The following is an 18,440-nucleotide window of genomic DNA, read 5'->3' as shown; positions in this document are numbered from 1 at the left end:
AAATGATTTTAGTGATATATTTTCTTTATTTGTAAAGATTTATTATTTGAGAGAGCAAGTGTGCATGAGTGGGGCAGAGGCAGAGGGAGAGGATCTCAAGCAGACTCTCCACTGAGCGTGGCGACCAAGGCAAGACTCGATTCTGTGACCTCTGAGATCATGACCGGAGCCAAAACCAAGAGTTGGCTGCTCAACCGTCTGACCCGACCAGGCATCCCTTTATTTTTATTTCTTAAAGTGGGTTGATTGATTGTGATCTGTATACCCAACGTGGGGCTCTAACTCATGAGACCCCGAGATCAAGAGTCGCGTGCTCCACCATCCGAGCCGGCCCGGCGTCGGAGTTCAGCTGTTGCAGATCGCACACGTGAATGAGAACACATTGTTTGTCTTTCTCTGTTTGGCTCATTTCACTTAGCACAAAGCCCTCACGGTCCATCCCTGTCGTCACGCACGTCAGGATGCTCTGCTGATGTCTGGACGATGCTCCATGGTGTCCGTATATGGCACGTTTTCTTTATCCCGTCGTCTGCCCGTGGGCCGGAGTTTCCCCGTCTTGGCTGTTGCGAGTGATGCGACAGTGGACGTGGGGATGCACATCGCCCTCCAGGATTGGGATTCCGTTTCCTTCTGATGCATTTCGTGATGTTTTACAGACTGGATTCCCACAGGGGTGACCGGGCCAACATTCATCACCGCTTTTATGACGCTCATTGTGTATCTCCGGCTTATCCAACTTAACCCGCACCACCTTGTTTTCCGCCTGGGAGGTTTTAGGAGTGATTAAGCGAAGCTGTTGACCCTTGGGTCAGGCCTTCTGTGTTTTCTTCAGTTTGAGGAATAATTTCTAAGGGATTCCTTGAGTCATTGTTTGGAATAGCAAAAGATTGGCAGCAACCCAAGTGGTGGGCAACAGGGGCCTGGGTAAATAGATGATGTCCCGCCATTCCACGGAGGAATGGGTATGCTTCCAGAAGAAAGGAACAAGTGAGGACAGGGCCTGCCTCCAAGTTCCTTTTTTTTTTTTAAGATTTATTTTTATTTATTTATGATAGACATAGAGAGAGAGAGGCAGAGACTCAGGCAGAGGGAGAAGCAGGCTCCATACTGGGAGCCTGATGCGGGACTCGATCCCGGGACTCCAGGATCGTGCCCTGGGCCAAAGGCAGGCGCGAAACCACTGAGCCACCCAGGCATCCCTCCCCCCCCTTTTTTTTAAGTGAAAATGTCAAGATATAGTCATTGTATTTGGTATAATACCTCTTGGATAAAGAAGGGGACAAATAAGAATATGTAGCTGTATTTGCCTAAAGAATTCCAGAAAGGTACAAAGGAAACTCATAAAGGTGGGGTTGGGTTTGTATACGGAGATGGGGTGCAGGGGACGGTGCAGAGCGGACGCGGCTTGTCAGGGAGAGGGAGGCAAGAGTACCTTTTTACTGTTGGGTGCACACATATATTTAAATCGGAGTCCCATACAGCCTATGAAAATCAACTTAAAAGGAAGTTGATATTTTCTGTTGTTCCCAGCTTCTGCCATTTAAAGGTATTTCCAAAGCACCTTCCCTGTGGAGGAAGCAGAGATTGTCATTTGGGAAAGTGCTCTGGGTGATCAGAACCCCTGGTGAGCAGAGCAGGTGCTTTGGGACTGGGTTAATTCAGGCTGGATGAGGTGGAGGCCAGGACCCCCCCCCCCCCCCGGGGAAATCGAGGCATGAAGGAGTGTCACCTTGGTGAGGGCACAGCCAGCCCTTGTCTCCTGCTGGCTCCATCCATATGCAATATCATGCACATGCATGGTGAAATGTTTTGCATGTAACTCATGAAAATGTCGAAGCAGTATAGGAAGAGGTGGATCTGGAAGTAATCCCAATAAGACAGTGACATTTATTGAGCGCCCGCTGCATGTTCTGGCCTGTACTTAACTGCATGCTTATTTGCTTCATTCTGTTGGTATCCACACTTTATGGCTTTGGAAACAGGCTTGGTTGCCCAGTGTCATGTGGTCAAAGGCTGAAACTGTGCCTGATACGGGATATGATGAGGGCAGGGACTCTGTTAGATGGGGTTTCTCAGCCCAGCACTGTTGCTCTTCAGGGCTGAGTACCTCCCTGTGGTGGGGCTGTCCTTACATTATGGATGTTTGGCGCCATCCCTAGCTTCTGCCCACGAAATGCCCAGAGCGTTAAGTCTCACCCCAGTAGTGACACCAGAAATATTTCCAAACATTTGTCAGATGTTCCCTGTGGGAAAACTTGTAGAAGCAATTTTCTCTGGAAACTGAAATTAGATGAAGGCCTGAAATCCGTGGTCCCCATGTCACTCAGAGTGAAAGTTTAAAGTGACTGTAATGGCCTGTGAATCCTGCGTAGTCTGTCCCTCCCTGTCCCCTGCCTTCCTCCCTGACTTCATTTCCCACTACTGCTGAATCATATTGACCTGTTATTGCTGCAAAATACCAGACATGTTCTTACTGCAGGACCTTTGTACTTGCTGTTTCCAGTGCTTTCCCCCCAAATGGCCTTTTGGCTTACTCCCTTGTTTCTTTCTTTTCTTTTTCTTTTAAAGATTTTATTTATTTATGACAGACACACAGAGAGAGGCAGAGACACAGGCAGAGGGAGAAGCAAGCTCCACGCAGGGAGCCTGATGTGGGACTCGATCCCGGGTCTCCAGGATCATGCCCTGGGCTGAAGATAGCGCTAAACCGTGGAGCCACCCAGGCTGCCCCATACTCCCTTGTTTCTTTAATGTGTTACTGAAATACCCATTCTCAGCAAATTCTTCCTGCCTGTTTGAGTTGTTTTCATCATAGTACACATGCACATGCCCACACATATGTATGTACATGTGTATATTTATACACACTATATGTATGTGTGTATGGTTTTTCCCTTTATCCTGTTGATGCTCTCTCTCTCTCTTTTTAAGATTTATTTATTTATTTATTCATGATAGACAGAGAGAGACAGACAGACACACACACACACACACACACACACACACACACACACACAGAGGCAGAGACACAGGAGGAGGGAGAAGCAGGCTCCATGCCGGGAGCCCGATGTGGGACTTGATCCCTGGACTCCGGGATCGCACCCTGGGCCAAAGGCAGGCGCCAAACCACTGAGCCACCCAGGGATCCCCTCTCTCTCTCCTCTTATAAGGCTGTCAGTTCCACAAGGACAGGCCTGCCCTTCACAGCTGGGTCCTCAGCAGCTGGAAGCAGTGCTCAGTTAACGGATGAATGCTGTCTGTCCTGTTTACTGCTGTGTCCTCAGATATATTCCTCTGGCTGGTATATGCCTCACCCCTCTCAGGTCCCTAGAATGTGACCAAATGGAGGATTTCCTGAAGCTCCAGAGTCTGATCAGAGGACAGGAGGTGGCTGGGGACAAAATCAGCAAAAATGGTCAGGGTGGGCTGGGGACCATGAGGGCAGGGGCATGCTTTGTAGGGAAGGGCCCAACACTGGGAGAGTTGGGGTCAAGGCGGGTCAGAGCAAGCTACTGGCTGCGGTTGACATTTGGACACCTGTGACAGGCAGCTGTGGCTCTGATTTCATCTTGGCTGTCAGTCCTCTTAAGCCAAGAGTCTTGGATTTGCAGGTAGCGCCTGTCCCTGTCTTGCTCAGGTATTCAGTTCTGCACCTTGAGTGCCAGGATGCAGTGATGCTTTGAGGCTCTTGCTTACACAGGGCCATGGCCTGTCTTCCTGGGTGCTGGCGGTAGGGTCTGGATGTAGCCCTTCTACACCCCACCCCCACCCCCGTTAATATTTCTGGGCTTTATTCTTAGCTCTGGTGAGTCAGAGGGTGAGGAAAGGCCGCAGCTCAGTGCAGCAGCAGGGGGGGGGACATGGCTGCCCACGTGATGCTGGCTCCTGCTGCCCTTCTCTCCCCGCGGGCTGCCCTGGCCTCTCTCTGTGTCGGGGCAGGACAGGCCGGAGACCTCCTAGTTGCTCTCCAGCCTCTGCCGGGGCAGTGGAGGCCTCCTGCTCTCTCTGTAAATAGGATTAATGGCCAGAAGCCCAGCAGGCCCTGACCTGACTGACCTGACTCCCTGCTTCCCTGTGCTCCTCAGCTCCGCTTGCTTCTGGCTCAGCCCTGTCCCTCCGCGGGGGATCTCGCGCTTGGATCGGTTCCCAGCGGTCACCTCACCTCTGCTCCTCCGAAACAGGGCTCCTTGCTTGGCTGTGTCCCGCACATCTCCTTCTGTGCCTGTGCTGGGGCTCTGCAGCCAGCCTGGCGGGGTTCAAACCCAGCTCCCACCAGGTCCTGCCCCTGTGCCTTCCAACAAGTCTTCTTACCTCTGCTTGCCTCCGTGTCCCCCTCTGTAAAATGCGGAGAATGCAGGACCTGCCTTACAGGGCGTGGCTCTGATGAGGAAACGGAGTGATGGATGTCAGAGCAGCAACACGGGCCCCTGGGTGGCTCGGTTGGGTAGGCGTCCGACTCTAGATCCCAGCCCAGGTCTTAGCCTCAGGGTTGTGAGTTCAAGCCCTGCATTGGTCCCCATGCCGGGTGTGGAGGCTACTTAAAAAATACAAATAAAAGTAAATTAAAGCAGGAACACAGTGCTTGGCACACACGGTCAGTGCTTTGTACGGGCTCCTCTCCTATTCATACTCTCATCAGCCTGAGTCGCAGCCCCGTGGCTTCACACTGGCTTCGTGGCCGCCCTGCTCTGCACCCCTACACATCCCAGTCCATGCTGCCCAGAGCTGATTAGGCATCTCCAGGCAAGCTAAGCCCTTAACCCAAGGTCTGCACAGCAGGTTCCATTATTAGATATATTTGCAGGTGAAGGAGACCAGGGCTGGAGTGTTTAGCTAATTACCTGAAGGTCAAGGGGCAAAAGTGAGCTTTGAAAGCAGCTGGATTCAAACCCAGGCCCTCCAGCTCCAGGATCCCTTGTCTTTGCTGCTCCTACTTGTGTTCATCTTCTGGAATCCTTCCCTCCCTTCTGCATTTTTGAAAAGGTGGCTACCCACATGACGTCTTTGCCCCTGGCGCCCTCTGCCTTGGAGGTGCTTGCCCCAGATCTCTGCATGCTGGGCTCTTTCTGACCCTTGCTTTCTCCACTGCTGAAATGTCACCTTCCCTGACCCCCACCTTGATGCTTGCCATCCCAACACCCTTCCCTTTCCTGCATAGCGAACATTGCCCTTTGCAGTTATGTTCTGTGACCTTGTGTCTTCCTTCAGTGGACTGTGAGTCTTAGGGAGCAGGGACTGTGTCTGATTTATCCCCACATCCCCTTGATGAGTCCAGAGCTTGGCACAGAGTAGGTACTCAATAAACACTCATGTGATGGAGAGAATGAATGGATGGATGGATGGATGAAAGAAACCAACCAACCCTGTGTTTTATTGAGTGGTTTCTTGGCCAGGAACTGAACCTGGAACCCTTTTGGGTCATATCATTTAACCCTCCTGATGAATCTGTAATAGCTAGGTTCTAGAACGCATTTCACAGATAAACTGAGGCCTGGTGAGGCCACTGTTTTAGGGTGGAAGGGGCAATTTTTGCCTCCCCTGGGGCTATTTGGCAGTGTCTGGAGGCATTTTCGATTGTCACAGTGGCTGGGTGTGCTGCTTGCAGGTTACAGGACCTGAGTTTCCATGAAAGGGATTTAGAGCACCTGCCTTGGAGAGTCGTTTGTGAGGATTAGATGGGATGTGTGCTTACTGGACAGAGGTCAGAGATGCTGTTTAACATCCTCTGATGCACAGGATAGGTAGCCCTCAAAAAGAAGAATTTTCTGGTCCCTAATACCAGCGGTATCAAGATTGAGAAACACTGCTTTCAGGCACCTACCTATCTCTGTGTGTCAAGGTGGAGACTAGAACCCAGACCTCCAACCTTGTATTCTTAGCTGTCTCCTTGCGCTGTCCACGTCGGGTAGGTGGGTCGGGGGAGTTGTGGCATATTTCCACGTCTGCGTTAGCATGTTACCTCTCCATTCTGCACAGTTGATCTTGGACTCCCTAAGGCCTGAGGACGTTTACTTGATGTCCTGCTCAAAGAATGTCGCCTCCTGGGGACACCTGGGTGGCTCAGTGGTTGAGCATCTGCCTTCGGCTCAGGTCATGATCCCAGGGTCCCGAAATTAGTCCCTTATCGGGCTCCCCATGGGGAGCCCGCTTCTCCCTCTGCCTCTGTCTCTGCCTCTCTTTCTGTGTTTCTCATGAATAAATAAATAAAATCTTAAAAAAAAAAAAAAAAAAAAAAAAAGAATGTTGCCTCCCAAGTTGCCCCAGGCTGGCTAGTGAGGCCCTGGAGCATGCACATCCCCTGGAGTTCTAAGCACCTGGCTGAGAGGTGGTGCAGCCTGGGAGGTTAGGGCTCAGTGTCTGTCTCAAGGTTCAAAGCCCACCTCTGCGACCCTAAGCAAGCTCCATAACCTCTCTGGGCCTCAGAGTCCCCTAGGTCCGAAAAGGAGGCATTCTAACTGCCCTGACTTTGTAGGGCTTTGAATGGACTCATGCTTGGAAAACCCTTAGCACTGTGCCCGACATTTCAACTATTGGGGTCATTACAAGCGCCCAGTAGATATGTGTGTTTTCCTTGTTCCCAGCTCAGCATTTAGCAGTGTCTCCCCTTAAATTCCTGCTGTCACAGTTTGTTTATTCAAAGTGCGAATTCCTTTTGTTATTATTAGTTTAGAGGTAATACAGGCTGAGTGAAAAAAAACAAATGGTGCTAAAGATAATAAAACAAAATGAATAGTGGCTTCTTACTCTAGCTGCCCTGGAGATAGTCCCTGTTAGCTTTTTCTTTTTTCTTTCTTTCTTTCTTTTTTTTTTTTGTATCCTTCTAAGAAAATGTCCCTGCCTACAGAAGCATCTGTATATGTGTACCCTTTTATACTTATTTTCTTATTTTTTATATACTAATTTTAAATGGGAACAGTAGTACATGCATGTGATTAAAGAAAGCGAACAGAACATTTTCTAGGTATACGAAGGCATCTACCCTTGGATTCAAATTCCTGGCTACCCATGCTGCCTGCAGGTTATGTGACCCGGCCTCAGTTTCTGTATCTGTAAAAAGGGTTTAATTATAGTGTTTGCCTCCCAGAGTTGTTTGTGAGGATTAAATGGGATGTATAGGGCCACTAAGAACCCCCACGAGCCCTCAGACTTTTTGTTCCTGTCGATGGGGGAAAGTGTCACGTAATTTCTGACCTGCAGGTCTTTGCTTGGCTCTCCTCCTGGCCCAGAGCTCTTTCTGTAATAGTACCCACCTCCCACCATTATTCTCTGTCCCCTCTACTCTCCTTCAGGGCATGTGCTGCCATTGGACGTGCACGTAGCTGTCTATTTAGTATCTGCCTGTTTTAGTAGAATGATCCTCTGAGAGTAGGAACCCGACCTCCAAATGTTATTGGAACATAGGAATCTCCTGATAAATAATTGTCCTCCGAGTGATAGAAAGCCACCTGTCATGAGTTGCTGAGGCGATCACATCCGGGAAAGGACCCTCAGGCCCCACTGGAATGCCTAGTTCAGAGTAGGTCCTTGTGACTAAATAGGTCAGAGGAAGCCTCACTTCCAGATAACAGGTGACCCAGAGCCACGGTTCAGATTCGTAACTGTGTACCCCGCCTGTTGTTTGCTGTCTGCTTGCCCTCCTCTCTAGAGCCACCCCTCCTGTCCCAGGGTCAGCCAGTGGGGCCCTGGGCAGAGCTGTTCCCCTCATCCCTTCAGGCCCAGGCCTGGTGTCCCTGTAGAAGCTGTGTAGGCCAGGTCGGAGCAGCAGCCTGTGGGGGAGCGCCATGGGGCCCCCTGCCAAGGACATACCCTACAATACGGTACTTCTGTGACCAGCTCGATTGAGCTGAGAGAGCGGTCAGCATCAGGACCACTCCGTGTGGGGCTGCCACTTGGGCTGGGCAGCCCTGGGGTGGCTTCTGGACTTGACCCTGCCGAGGGGAGTGATGGTGCCAGCGGGAGAGCCATTGAATGGAGGTGAGGACAGACCAGAGTGCTCCTGACGGCACATGGTAGGCTGGATAACGGCCCCTCCAGAGTGCCCTGGCCTGGTCCCCAGAAGCCGTGAAGCCGGGATGCTGCACGGCTGATGGAAATAAGGCCACTATTCATAGTTGACCTTGAGATGGGTGGTGTCCTGGGTTATCTGGGCTTGCACAGGAATCACAGGGGTCTTTGTCAATGGAAGAGGGAGACATGAGAGCACAAATGAGGAGAGGTGGCAGTGTGAGCAGCACTTGGCCTGATGGCTCTTAGCTTTGAAGATGGAAGAAGGGGCTGTGACCGGAGGAATGTGGACAGCTTCTAGAAGCTGGAAGAGGCAAGGAAATGGATTCTCCCTCGGGGTCTCCTGAAGGAACGCAGCCCTTCCCATGCCTTGACCATAGCTCACCGAGACCCCTTTCAGGTTTCTGACCTCTGCACCTGTGGGATTAAACCAGGGTGTTACCTTAAGGCACCAAGTTTATGGGACCCCTGGGTGGCTCAGTGGTTGAGCATCTGCCTTCGGCTCGGGGCGTGATCCTGGAGTCTTGGTATCAAGTCCCACGTCAGGCTCCCTGCATGGAGCCTGCCTCTCCCTCTGCCTGGGTCTCTGCCTCTCTCTGTCTCTCATGAATAAATAAATAAAATCTTTTTTTTTTTTTTTTAAAAAGGCACCTAGTTTATGGTGATCTGTAACAGCAGCATGGGCAGTGAGTACAGGTAATGGGGTCTGAACTTGGTGATGATGGAAGGACTCACATCTTCCTCTTGGCCCAGATTTTTCATGGACACGGGCACAGCTCCAGAAAACCTTGCTAAAATTCCTATGTTCCCCTTTAAGAGGAGCCAGCACGGGGATCAGGAGGGCAGCTCAATAGTCAGGCTTCCTAAGTTTGAGTCCCAGCCTCAGCACATACAAACTGATTGACCCACGGCTGGTTATTTGTCTTCATGTCTCTTTTCTTCATCTAGCAAAGGAGCTTCACAATAAAACCTCCCTTCCGGGTAGTCATAGAGGTTAAACGAATTAATTCACTTCAAATGCACAGAAATAGTGCCTGGCACATAATTAGTGCTTAGCTAATACTACCTGGTATTATTATCCATAACGATATAAGGTCACCATGTGAAGTTTATACCATATGAAGTTTATACAATGGCATAAGTTTTCATTAATACCATTATTTTATTTATATACTTACTATGCATGCCATTTATTTGTTATATACATTATCTTTTTTAAGTTTTTATTTATTTATTCATGAGAGACAGGCAGGCAGAGACACAGGCAGAGGGAGAAGCAGGCTCCATGCAGGGAGCCCGATGCGGGACTCGATCCAGGGACCGTGGGATGACACCCCGGGCCGAAGGCAGATGCTCAACTGCTGAGCCACCCAGGCGTCTCTGTTATATACATGATTTTGTAATGGTATGATTTTTGTTACTGACGTAAGAATTAAGATTACTGACAATAGTGTGCAAGACCCTGTGTGTAATTTTAGCTAACCTTTGGGATAGCTCTAAGAGACAGGTATTCTCAGCCTTGGAGATGAGACTCAGAGAGGTTAAGTAACTTGTCTAAGGTCACATGCAAATAGAGAAGAAAACTGGGTCTAGGAGACAAAGGGATAGTCTTTTTGGGAGATGGGGTGGGATGATGTGGAAGGAGAAGGAGAATAAAGAAGGAGGAGAACAGAAGGAAAGAAGTGGGCTCTAAAAGAGTCAGCTGAAGAATTTGTATATAATAATAATCATTTATGTGGGTTTTTATGATCCCCTAGGGAGGAGAGGGTGGTAGCTCCATTTTCCTGGTGGGCCATGTGAGCCTCAGAGATCAGTGACTTACCCAGAAATATACTACTGGTAATGGTATAAACCCTAAATTCATGCATGTCAAATTCTGAGTCATATTATTATCTGAAAGTTGACTCAGTGGATCAAAATTTGTATTATTGGGATGTTTTGTATTGTGAGAGCAGATTCATTTTATTTATTTATTTATTTAAAATATTTCTTTTTTTATTTTTATTTTATTTTTTATTTTTTTAAAAATTTTATTTATTTATGATAGTTACACAGAGAGAGAGAGAGGCAGAGACACAGGCAGAGGGAGAAGCAGGCTCCATTCACCGGGAGCCCGATGTGGGATTCGATCCCAGGTCTCCAGGATCGCGCCCTGGGCCAAAGACAGGTGCTAAACCGCTGCGCCACCCAGGGATCCCTCTTTTTTTATTTTAAATATTTCTATGTGGTCTCTGTTTGTTTTAAAGATTTTATTTATTTATTCATGAGAGTCACAGAGAGAGAGGCAGAGACACAGGCAGAGGGAGAAGCAGGCTCCATGCAGGGAGCCCGATGCGGGACTCGATCCCGGGACTCCAGGATCATGCCCTGGGCCAAAGGCAGGTGCTAAACTGCTGAGCCACCCAGGGATCCCCTATTTTTAATTTTTGAAAAAAGATTTTATTTACTTAGAACGAGTGAGAGCATAAGCGGGGGGGGGGGGGGGGGGAGGGCAGAGGAGGAGGGAGAGGGGGAAAAGCAGACTCGTCGCTGAGCAGGGAGCCTGGCACTGGGATCATGACCCGAGCCGAAGGCAGATGCTCAACCAACTGAGCCATCCAGATGCCCCAAGAGCAAATTCATTTTAAACTTGTTTAAACAATATAGTGAATTTATTGGGAAAGATCCACTGGGAAGAAGGACTGCAGGTGAAGTTTGATCCAGTGGCACCCTTCCCCCATCCCCCCCCACCATGGCACCAAGTACCAGTTTCTTTCATCTCCGCCTTTTATAATGTTCACTTTGTTCTCAGCTCTCCACAGAGGTGACACTGCTTCCTTCCCCTCCAACTTTTGGTGCTTCCCTGGTAAATAGCCAAGACACCTATAAACCCCACATCCTCAGCCTTGCATCACTGGGGACAAGAGAGTAGCATCTTTGCTGTGATTGGATTGATTTGGATCAAGATGCCTTAGTTCCCGGTGGCTCAGTTTCCTCATCTGTGAAACGAGCATAGCTTCAGTGCCTCTCCTGTGAGGACTGAGTGATATGCCTGGTACGTTGGTGCTCAGCATGCCGGTCGTCATCATTCTGCTCCAAGAGAGAAGGATGTGAGATGAAAGCACCCAGTAGATATGTTACAAACTCCCTGAGCTTGTGGGCCAAGCAGACTTGGATGTGTGCCTCCCCCCCAATCCTCGAGCATCAGGGCTGGGGGCTGTAGGGGGAGGCACATGAAAGGGCACCAAGGTTGTTGAGGTGTCCTCACACCATTAATCATATGGGTTGGGGGAGTCTGTGATGCTCTTCTTGTATGGAGCTTTTCTTGGGCCGCATTCCCCACGGTGTGCTGCCTGGGTCCACACTGCTGACTGTTTTCTGGACTCCCTTCTCCCAGGGTTGAATTTTGTCACCAGCCTGGGGCCCGATGGCCGCTCCAGAATTAGAGAGCAGTGGTCAGGCCAGCCTGATTGCTGAAGCTCCCTGGATCTGGAGGCAGAGCTGCTGGAAGGAAGAGTAGGGTGGCTACAAGCCCTGAGGTCGTGAGCCACGAGTGGTCCGCAGACTCTCCGTGAGTCATCACCTTTCCTAAGCCTTCCAGTGGCCCTCCGCATTTGGTGTTTCCTGCCCAAACCCCAGATAGCGGGGTCACGCTGCTGGTCTCCAGGGGGCGGCCAAGGGAGTCCCTTTTACAGAAGATTCCTTATAATCCCAGCCAGTGAGGGACACACTGGACGCCCTGACACTGTTGTCTTCATTCTGGGGACAGTTGTCAGGGCCACTGTTGGCCGGCTGAGGCGGCCTGGGGGCAGGTGGCATCTTGGCTGCCTCCTGCAGCAGTGAAATTGCACGTTCACGAGCAGGTTTCCCCTTTCTGCATGCCCCCCGGTCCCCCCCTGCTGCTCCCTCCTGCCTCTCCCTCTGGGTCAGGGCGGGTGTGCGGCTTGGAGCAGGAAGCTGCCTTCTGAAGGGCTGGCTCCTGCCTTCGCTGAGCTGAGCATTTCTTCAGCTTCTCCTTGCCAGGGATTCCGTGTCCTTAGATGCTCCCCAGTTTCCTCTTGCTTACTTCCTAAGTCGAGTGTTTCTCTGTCCTCTGAGCTTCCTGAGTCTGGGCCCTGCCAGTGCCAGGGGTGGGGATTAGCGTGAATTCTTAGCGTCTGCTACTGGCTGTCACCCCCTCGTGTCTAGAGCGTAACAGTCCCATGCAGAACACCTCTCATGCACTGTGCCTTTTGCTACTGGCCAAAACCCCCTCCAGGCCCTTGGTTTTCCTGACCATCTCACTGGGGAGGTGACTAAGCTTGGAGAAGTGAAGTGACCTGCACAGGTTTTCATGAGGTCAGGGCCTGAACTTCAGTCCGCATCTGCCCAACCAGTAAGTCCAGGGTTGTATCCAGGTTCTGCCTGGATAGATTGTTATTTTTTAAAAAGCAAAGTAGGAGATGATGTTGGAGAGGGGAGGCATGGCATGAGCCATTTACTCAGTAATTTCTGGGTACCTGCCAGGTGAAGAGGAGAGGTGTCCAGAGTAAATAAATATGGTCCTGGCACTGAGGTCCTTGCATGGTCCTCGTAGAACAGAGGTAGTGACAAGTAGGAAAATAATTGCAAAGATTGGGGGGATGAGTCTGAGGATTTGGGGAGTGGGGAGGAAAGCTTCCTAAAGGAAATGCCCAAGTTGGGTTTTGTGGGATGCATAGGAGTTTATTACAGCAGAAAGACATTTCAGGAAGAGCATCTAGCCAGAGGTATCCCAGAGAACCATTCACCTGACCAGCAGCTAGGGAGTGCCTTAAAAGCAGGGGCCATGGCCCTCCTGAGTCTCCAGTGCCTTGAACAAGCCTGATGCACGTGTGGTAAATGCTTCTTTGAGTGAATACCGGAGTTGACACATTGGGGAACAAGGGTGGGAGAAACTGTAGGAGAAATAGATGGGGCTCAGATGTGGAAGATCTCACGAACCACAGCAGGGATTGGCTTTTGAAGGGGACAGGGAGCCATCCAGGCTGGTTACCGGGAGGAGCGAGGACAATCAGATCTGTCCCATTTATTAACATGAATACTTAAGTCTGTGAATTTTCTCCCTGAGCAGGAAAGCCTTACTGCTTTTTAACACATATGGAAAGATCTTCCATTTCACTCATTATGGAGGGAGGGAGTGAAGCTATAGTGAGCTATTTTCCACATCCACCTCTGCAGAGATCAAAAAGCTCGTAATACGTGTTGTTTGGGAAGTAGCCACCTTTGTACCTTGTTCAGAGGAGTATAAATTGATACCCCCTTGGAGGACACTGTCTTAACTTTAGATGCATGCACCTTTTGTCCCCACACATTCACTTCTAGAAAGTTATCTTATATATATGCCTGTGTGTATGTGAAACAAGGAACTTCCCAGGTTATCGATTTACTGCCGCATTGTTTGTCTATTAGAGTAGCTCATGCCCGGTCGGTAGGAGGCTCATCAGTTAAAGTCAAGTCCATACCAAGTACCTGGAACAAAGAATGAGGAAACACTTCTTTCGCAGTGCAGGATGACCTTTAAGGCCTGTTATTTAAGAGAAAAAGCTGGGCGCCTGGCTGGTTTAATTCGTAGAGCATTGACTCTTGACTCTTGATCCTAGGGGTTGTGAGTTCAAGCCCCCCCCCCCCCCCCGTTCAGTGTAGAGATTAAATAAATAAAAAAAAACTAAAAAAAGTTAAGAGAAAAAGGAAGGTACAGAACAGTGAGAGGTGGATGCTCCCTTCTATTTGATAACAGAAAATATGTATTTGTGTGTGTGTGTGTGTGTATATATATATATATATATATATATACACACACACAAGAAATATATATATATGTATATATATATATATATACACACAAGAAAAAGCTGGATACACACACACACACACACACATATATACACACACATACATAAAATATTTTCTGGAAGGATATGCAAGAAACCCATAATGGTTGCTTCTAGAGACAGGGTTAGAGACTGAGATGCAAAGATGGCATGTCACTTTTACCTTTATTTAAAAGAAAGGTCTTAAGAATAAAACATACCTCTGTTACTGAGAAAATCAGTTGCTAATATTAGGCTAAAAACAGAATACAGGGCAGCCCGGCTGGCTCAGCGGTTTAGTGCCGCCTTCAGCCTAGGGCCTGATCCTGGGGACCCCGGATCAAGTCCCAGGATTGAGTCCCACATTGGGCTCCCTGCATGGGGCCTGCTTCTCCCTTTGCCTGTGTCTCTGCCTCTCTCTGTGTGTGTCTCTCTTGAATAAATAAATAAAATCTTTAAAAAAAGAATACAGAACAGTATATTTTATACTTTTTGGGGAAACGAAATCGATTCACTTCATCTGGAAGATATTTGGAAGAATACACAAGATGTTAGCAAGGGCAATTTTGCCTGTGGGATGGGATAGGGGACTGCAGATTCAGGGAGGGAGATTACTTCTTCACCATATGTATGCCATTTTATATAGTTTGAAACATTTTTGACACATAAAATGTATGACCTTTTAAAAAAGTAAATTAATACAAAGAGAGAAACATGGATGAAATGTTGGTTGGGTGCATGAGTGGGTAGATGTATGGATGGTTGATGCATAGGTTGGTAGATGTTGGGTGGGTGGCTGCGTGCATGCATGGTTGCATTTGTAGAGAGTGGGTAGATGGATAGACAGGTGGATGGATGGGTGGCTAGGTACATGCATGTTAAGGATAGGGTAGATGGATGAGTTGGTACATGGGTGGATGGGTAGATGGATGCATGTATGCATGGACACATGGCTAGGGATGGGTGATGAGTTGGTTGTGTGGGTGGGTAGATGGATGCATGGATGCATGGGTAGGGAGTGGGTAGATGGATAGATGGGTAGATAAATGAGTTGGTACATGGATGGATGGATGCACAGATGCATGGGAAGAGGGTGGGTGGATTAATGGATAGATGGATGGGTGAGTTGGTGCATGGGTGGGTAGATGGATGGGAGTTGGTGCCTGGATAGATAGATGCATGGATGTATGGGTAAGGAGTGAGTAGATCGATAGATGAATTGGTGCATTGGTGGGTGGATGGATGGATGGGTGAGTGGGTGGGTAGATAAGTATCTTGTGGATACACGTATGGATGTCCGAGTAGGTAAGATAACTTTGGCTGTAGTAGGGACGACTGAGTGGGGCCAGGAGGACTGGAAGCAGGGAGTGGTTAGAATGGTTAGAGAATTATTGAAGTAGTCCAGACAAGGAATAATTGGGGCAAGGATTAGGTTATGGAAATGTCTCATACATGAACCAGCTTCTGCTATACAGAACCGCATATATTATTGCCCAGCATTGTTTTCACAAGAAAGGCAAATTCTTTTGGAATGAGCTTTTTCTGGCAACTGCTCAGAAACGGTTCTGTGTATAATAACCAACTAACAGTTTAATTCTCTTTTCCACCATCACCTCAAGAATTACAAGTGATGTGAAATCAGTCAAAATAATCAGTCTTTGATCTAAACCACTCTTGTACTCATTTACAAGGCTGTCTTCCAAATGCCAAGTCCATGGAGGCGTGACCTTTATCCTTTTTTAGGATTTCTTTGTGTCTAGAAGTTTCCTAGCTAATCCCTTTGTGTGCGTTGACCTTTTAAAGTTTATTTATCAATGATTTTCTTGTTCTTGGTTCTGGAGAAATAACTGTTCGTATCCTAGAATAATTATACCTCTGAAGAACCAGTTTAGGTACCTGCTTAATAACCAGAGCCCCACTTGCGCTCTTTCTTAATGTCAAATCCTTTCTTTTTTTAACCATCTTAATAACCATTTTGAAGTGTGCATTTCAGGAGCGTTAACTATGCTCAGTGTTGTTGTTCATAATGAGGTGTCTTTTCTGAGAAGCTTGGAGCATGAATTTTGATGAAATGTGTGTTTTAAGTGAAATGATCTTTTTGTTCCCATTACCTTCTTTCACGTCCTCCTATGTGGCTTGAAAGCTTGTTATAGAGCCCTAAGTTTCCGGGTTCCTTGGAGTTCCTTGGTGGTCCTGCTTACCTGATTGTGGGGAGTCTGTAGGGATCAGAGCTACCTGGAGCTTTCTGGAGTGTGCTTCGTCTGGTGGTGGGGAGAAAATGCTAGGAGGGAAGTAGGCTGCATGGGGCCTGGGTCCGCGAGGCAGCTGGAACACCCGGACCTCATCCTAAGAAGGGCTGCTCCCCAGCTCTCCTGCTGATGGTTGTGAAGCAGGAATTTGGGCCCGGTGCTGCCAGATTTTTCTCATTTTCTAAGTGGAGCCAGATCTAAATGTTTACATGAAATTTTCTGATTTTAAATGTTGGCATCTAACCTAAGACTCCTTAAAGAGCATGCTAAAACAACAGCAGTAACAACAAACCGTGGGCCAAATTGGCCTGGGGGCCACCGGTGTCAGATCTCTGATGTTACCTGACCTACTCATGGTAGAAATAGGAAGTGAAAACCCCAAGGTAGGGTAATAACTTTTCCCAAAGTTGTGTAACCGTCAGTGGTCAAATCAGGACTTGAATTAAATTCTCCATTTACAGAAGTCCTAACTGACAGATGACGTTTATTCTTGGGCCCATATACTTGATCCATTTATTATGTGTCTGCTTATCTATTTGGCTCCTTCCTCCCTCCCTCCCTCTTTCCTACCTTCCCTCCCTCCCACAGAGAGAGGCAGAGACACAGGCAGAGGGAGAAGCAGGCTCCCTGTGGGGAGCCCAGTGTGGGACTCGATTCCAGGACCCTTGGTTCACCCCCTGGAGCTGAAGGCAGATGCTCAACCACTGAGCCACCCAGGTGCCCCTGTTTGGCACATTTCTAATGAAACACGTGTGGGTTCCTAAAAAAAGAAAACCAATTAAACTTGTTTCCTAGACTGGATAACTTAGTGGTTCAGTGCAGGGACTTCAGAACCAAATTGGCTGGGTTTGAATTGGGCTCCAGATCTTGCCTACTGTGCGGTACTGACACATATCACCAAACCTGTCCGTGCCCTGGCTCGCCCTTCTGAAAAAAGAATGACAGAGTCCTCAAAGAATTAAGGGAGATAACCACATACAAAGCATTTAGCATAGAACCTACCACTTAGATTACAACTTGGGCGTCATCCATGATGCTGATGCTGCTAATGGTGGTGGTGGCAGCGATGATGATGATGATGGTGGTGGTGGTGCTGCCGATGGTGGCTGTGGTCATGATGATGGTGATGTTGGTGGCACCGATGGTGGTGATGGGGATCAAGAAGAAGACTTTCTGAAGTCCTCAGTTGTCCTCAGGTAAGGTAGGGTGATTCATAATGACTCAAGGACTCTTCAGTTGACAGGGGAATACCCTTCTGGGTTTCTTCAGTGACAGGCTCTAGCTTCTTCATGATGGCGGGACTTACCGCAGGTCCCAGGCCTTACGGTTCTGTGAGGCAAGACCTGCCTTTATGCCTTATTTTTTGTCTCATGGTCTTTCTGGCTCCTGATCTTTCCAGGTGGCACGTTGTGCCCAAGAGGGCCTCAGGGTAGGGTCTCATGTGTTTTCTTGCGCTCCATCGTGTCGAGTTTTGACCTTTGGGCCCCCCTCTCCCACGGCCCGTGGATCCTGATCCTATGTTTTCGTCCGCAGGAGCGGGACGTCTCGTGGAACACCAGCAACCCCGACTTCACCAAGTGCTTTCAGAACACGGTCCTCGTGTGGGTGCCTTGTTGTTACCTCTGGCTCTGCTTCCCCTTCTACTTCCTCTATCTCTCGCGCCATGACCGAGGCTACATTCAGATGACATATCTCAACAAAACCAAAACTGTAAGTCCCTTGGGGTTTCATCGAGGTGGCAGGTGGGATGGGGTGTGCTTGGGTTGGGGAGTGGTGGTTGGTGAAGACACACACGTTTCTTCTGCTTAAGTGGGTTCCTTCTTCTAGAAGGTGGTGGGCAAAGTCTGAGGCTTTGGATTCAGACCTGGGTGCACAGGTGGGCTCTGCTTCTTACCAGCTGTGTGACCTTGAGCACAGTTTTTGACCTGCCTGAGCCCTTGCTCCCCCATCAGTACGGTGAGCATGATAAGCTCTCCCTTACGAGATGATCAGGAGACAATTAGGAGGTCTTCATACCTGACCCAGGGATTTCTTTATCTGCCCTCCCCTCCCCTCCCCTCCCCTCCCCTCCCAATAGTCTTTACTTTGAAGTAATTTCATGCTGCAGGAAGGATCCCAGGAACTCCCCCCCACCCCACCCCACCCTGCTGACCCTGGATCCCCGTTACAGTCAACAGGTTTTAACATGTTGCCACACTTGTTTTATGATTTGCTCTTTGTCTCTCCAGTTACACAGGTCATTTATTTTTTTCTGAGTCATTTGAGAATCGATAGCATCCATGCTGTCTTTACTTGTTGATTCTTATGGTGTGTCTTTTCTCAAAACAGGGCATTCTCTTATGTAACGACAGTATAGTTACTAAATTCAGGCAATTTA

General features: G+C 48.6%; 1 protein-coding gene across 2 annotated transcripts in view; it reads left to right on the top strand.

The window, feature by feature from the left end:
* ABCC1 (ATP binding cassette subfamily C member 1 (ABCC1 blood group)) overlaps positions 1 to 18,440 on the top strand; it is a 141,811-nt gene that overhangs the window by 21,407 nt on the left and 101,964 nt on the right. For both annotated transcript variants that reach the window (XM_072753779.1, XM_072753778.1), the window contains exon 2: positions 17,597 to 17,773. In XM_072753779.1, coding sequence (XP_072609880.1) covers positions 17,597 to 17,773 — 177 coding nt within the window. The remainder of the gene's footprint in view (positions 1 to 17,596; positions 17,774 to 18,440) is intronic.

This window comes from Vulpes vulpes, chromosome 3, assembly GCF_048418805.1.
Source record: "Vulpes vulpes isolate BD-2025 chromosome 3, VulVul3, whole genome shotgun sequence".
NCBI classification, from domain to species: Eukaryota; Metazoa; Chordata; class Mammalia; order Carnivora; family Canidae; genus Vulpes; species Vulpes vulpes.
Note: the sequence above shows the minus strand (reverse complement) of the source record. Positions and strands in the feature narration are given on the sequence as shown.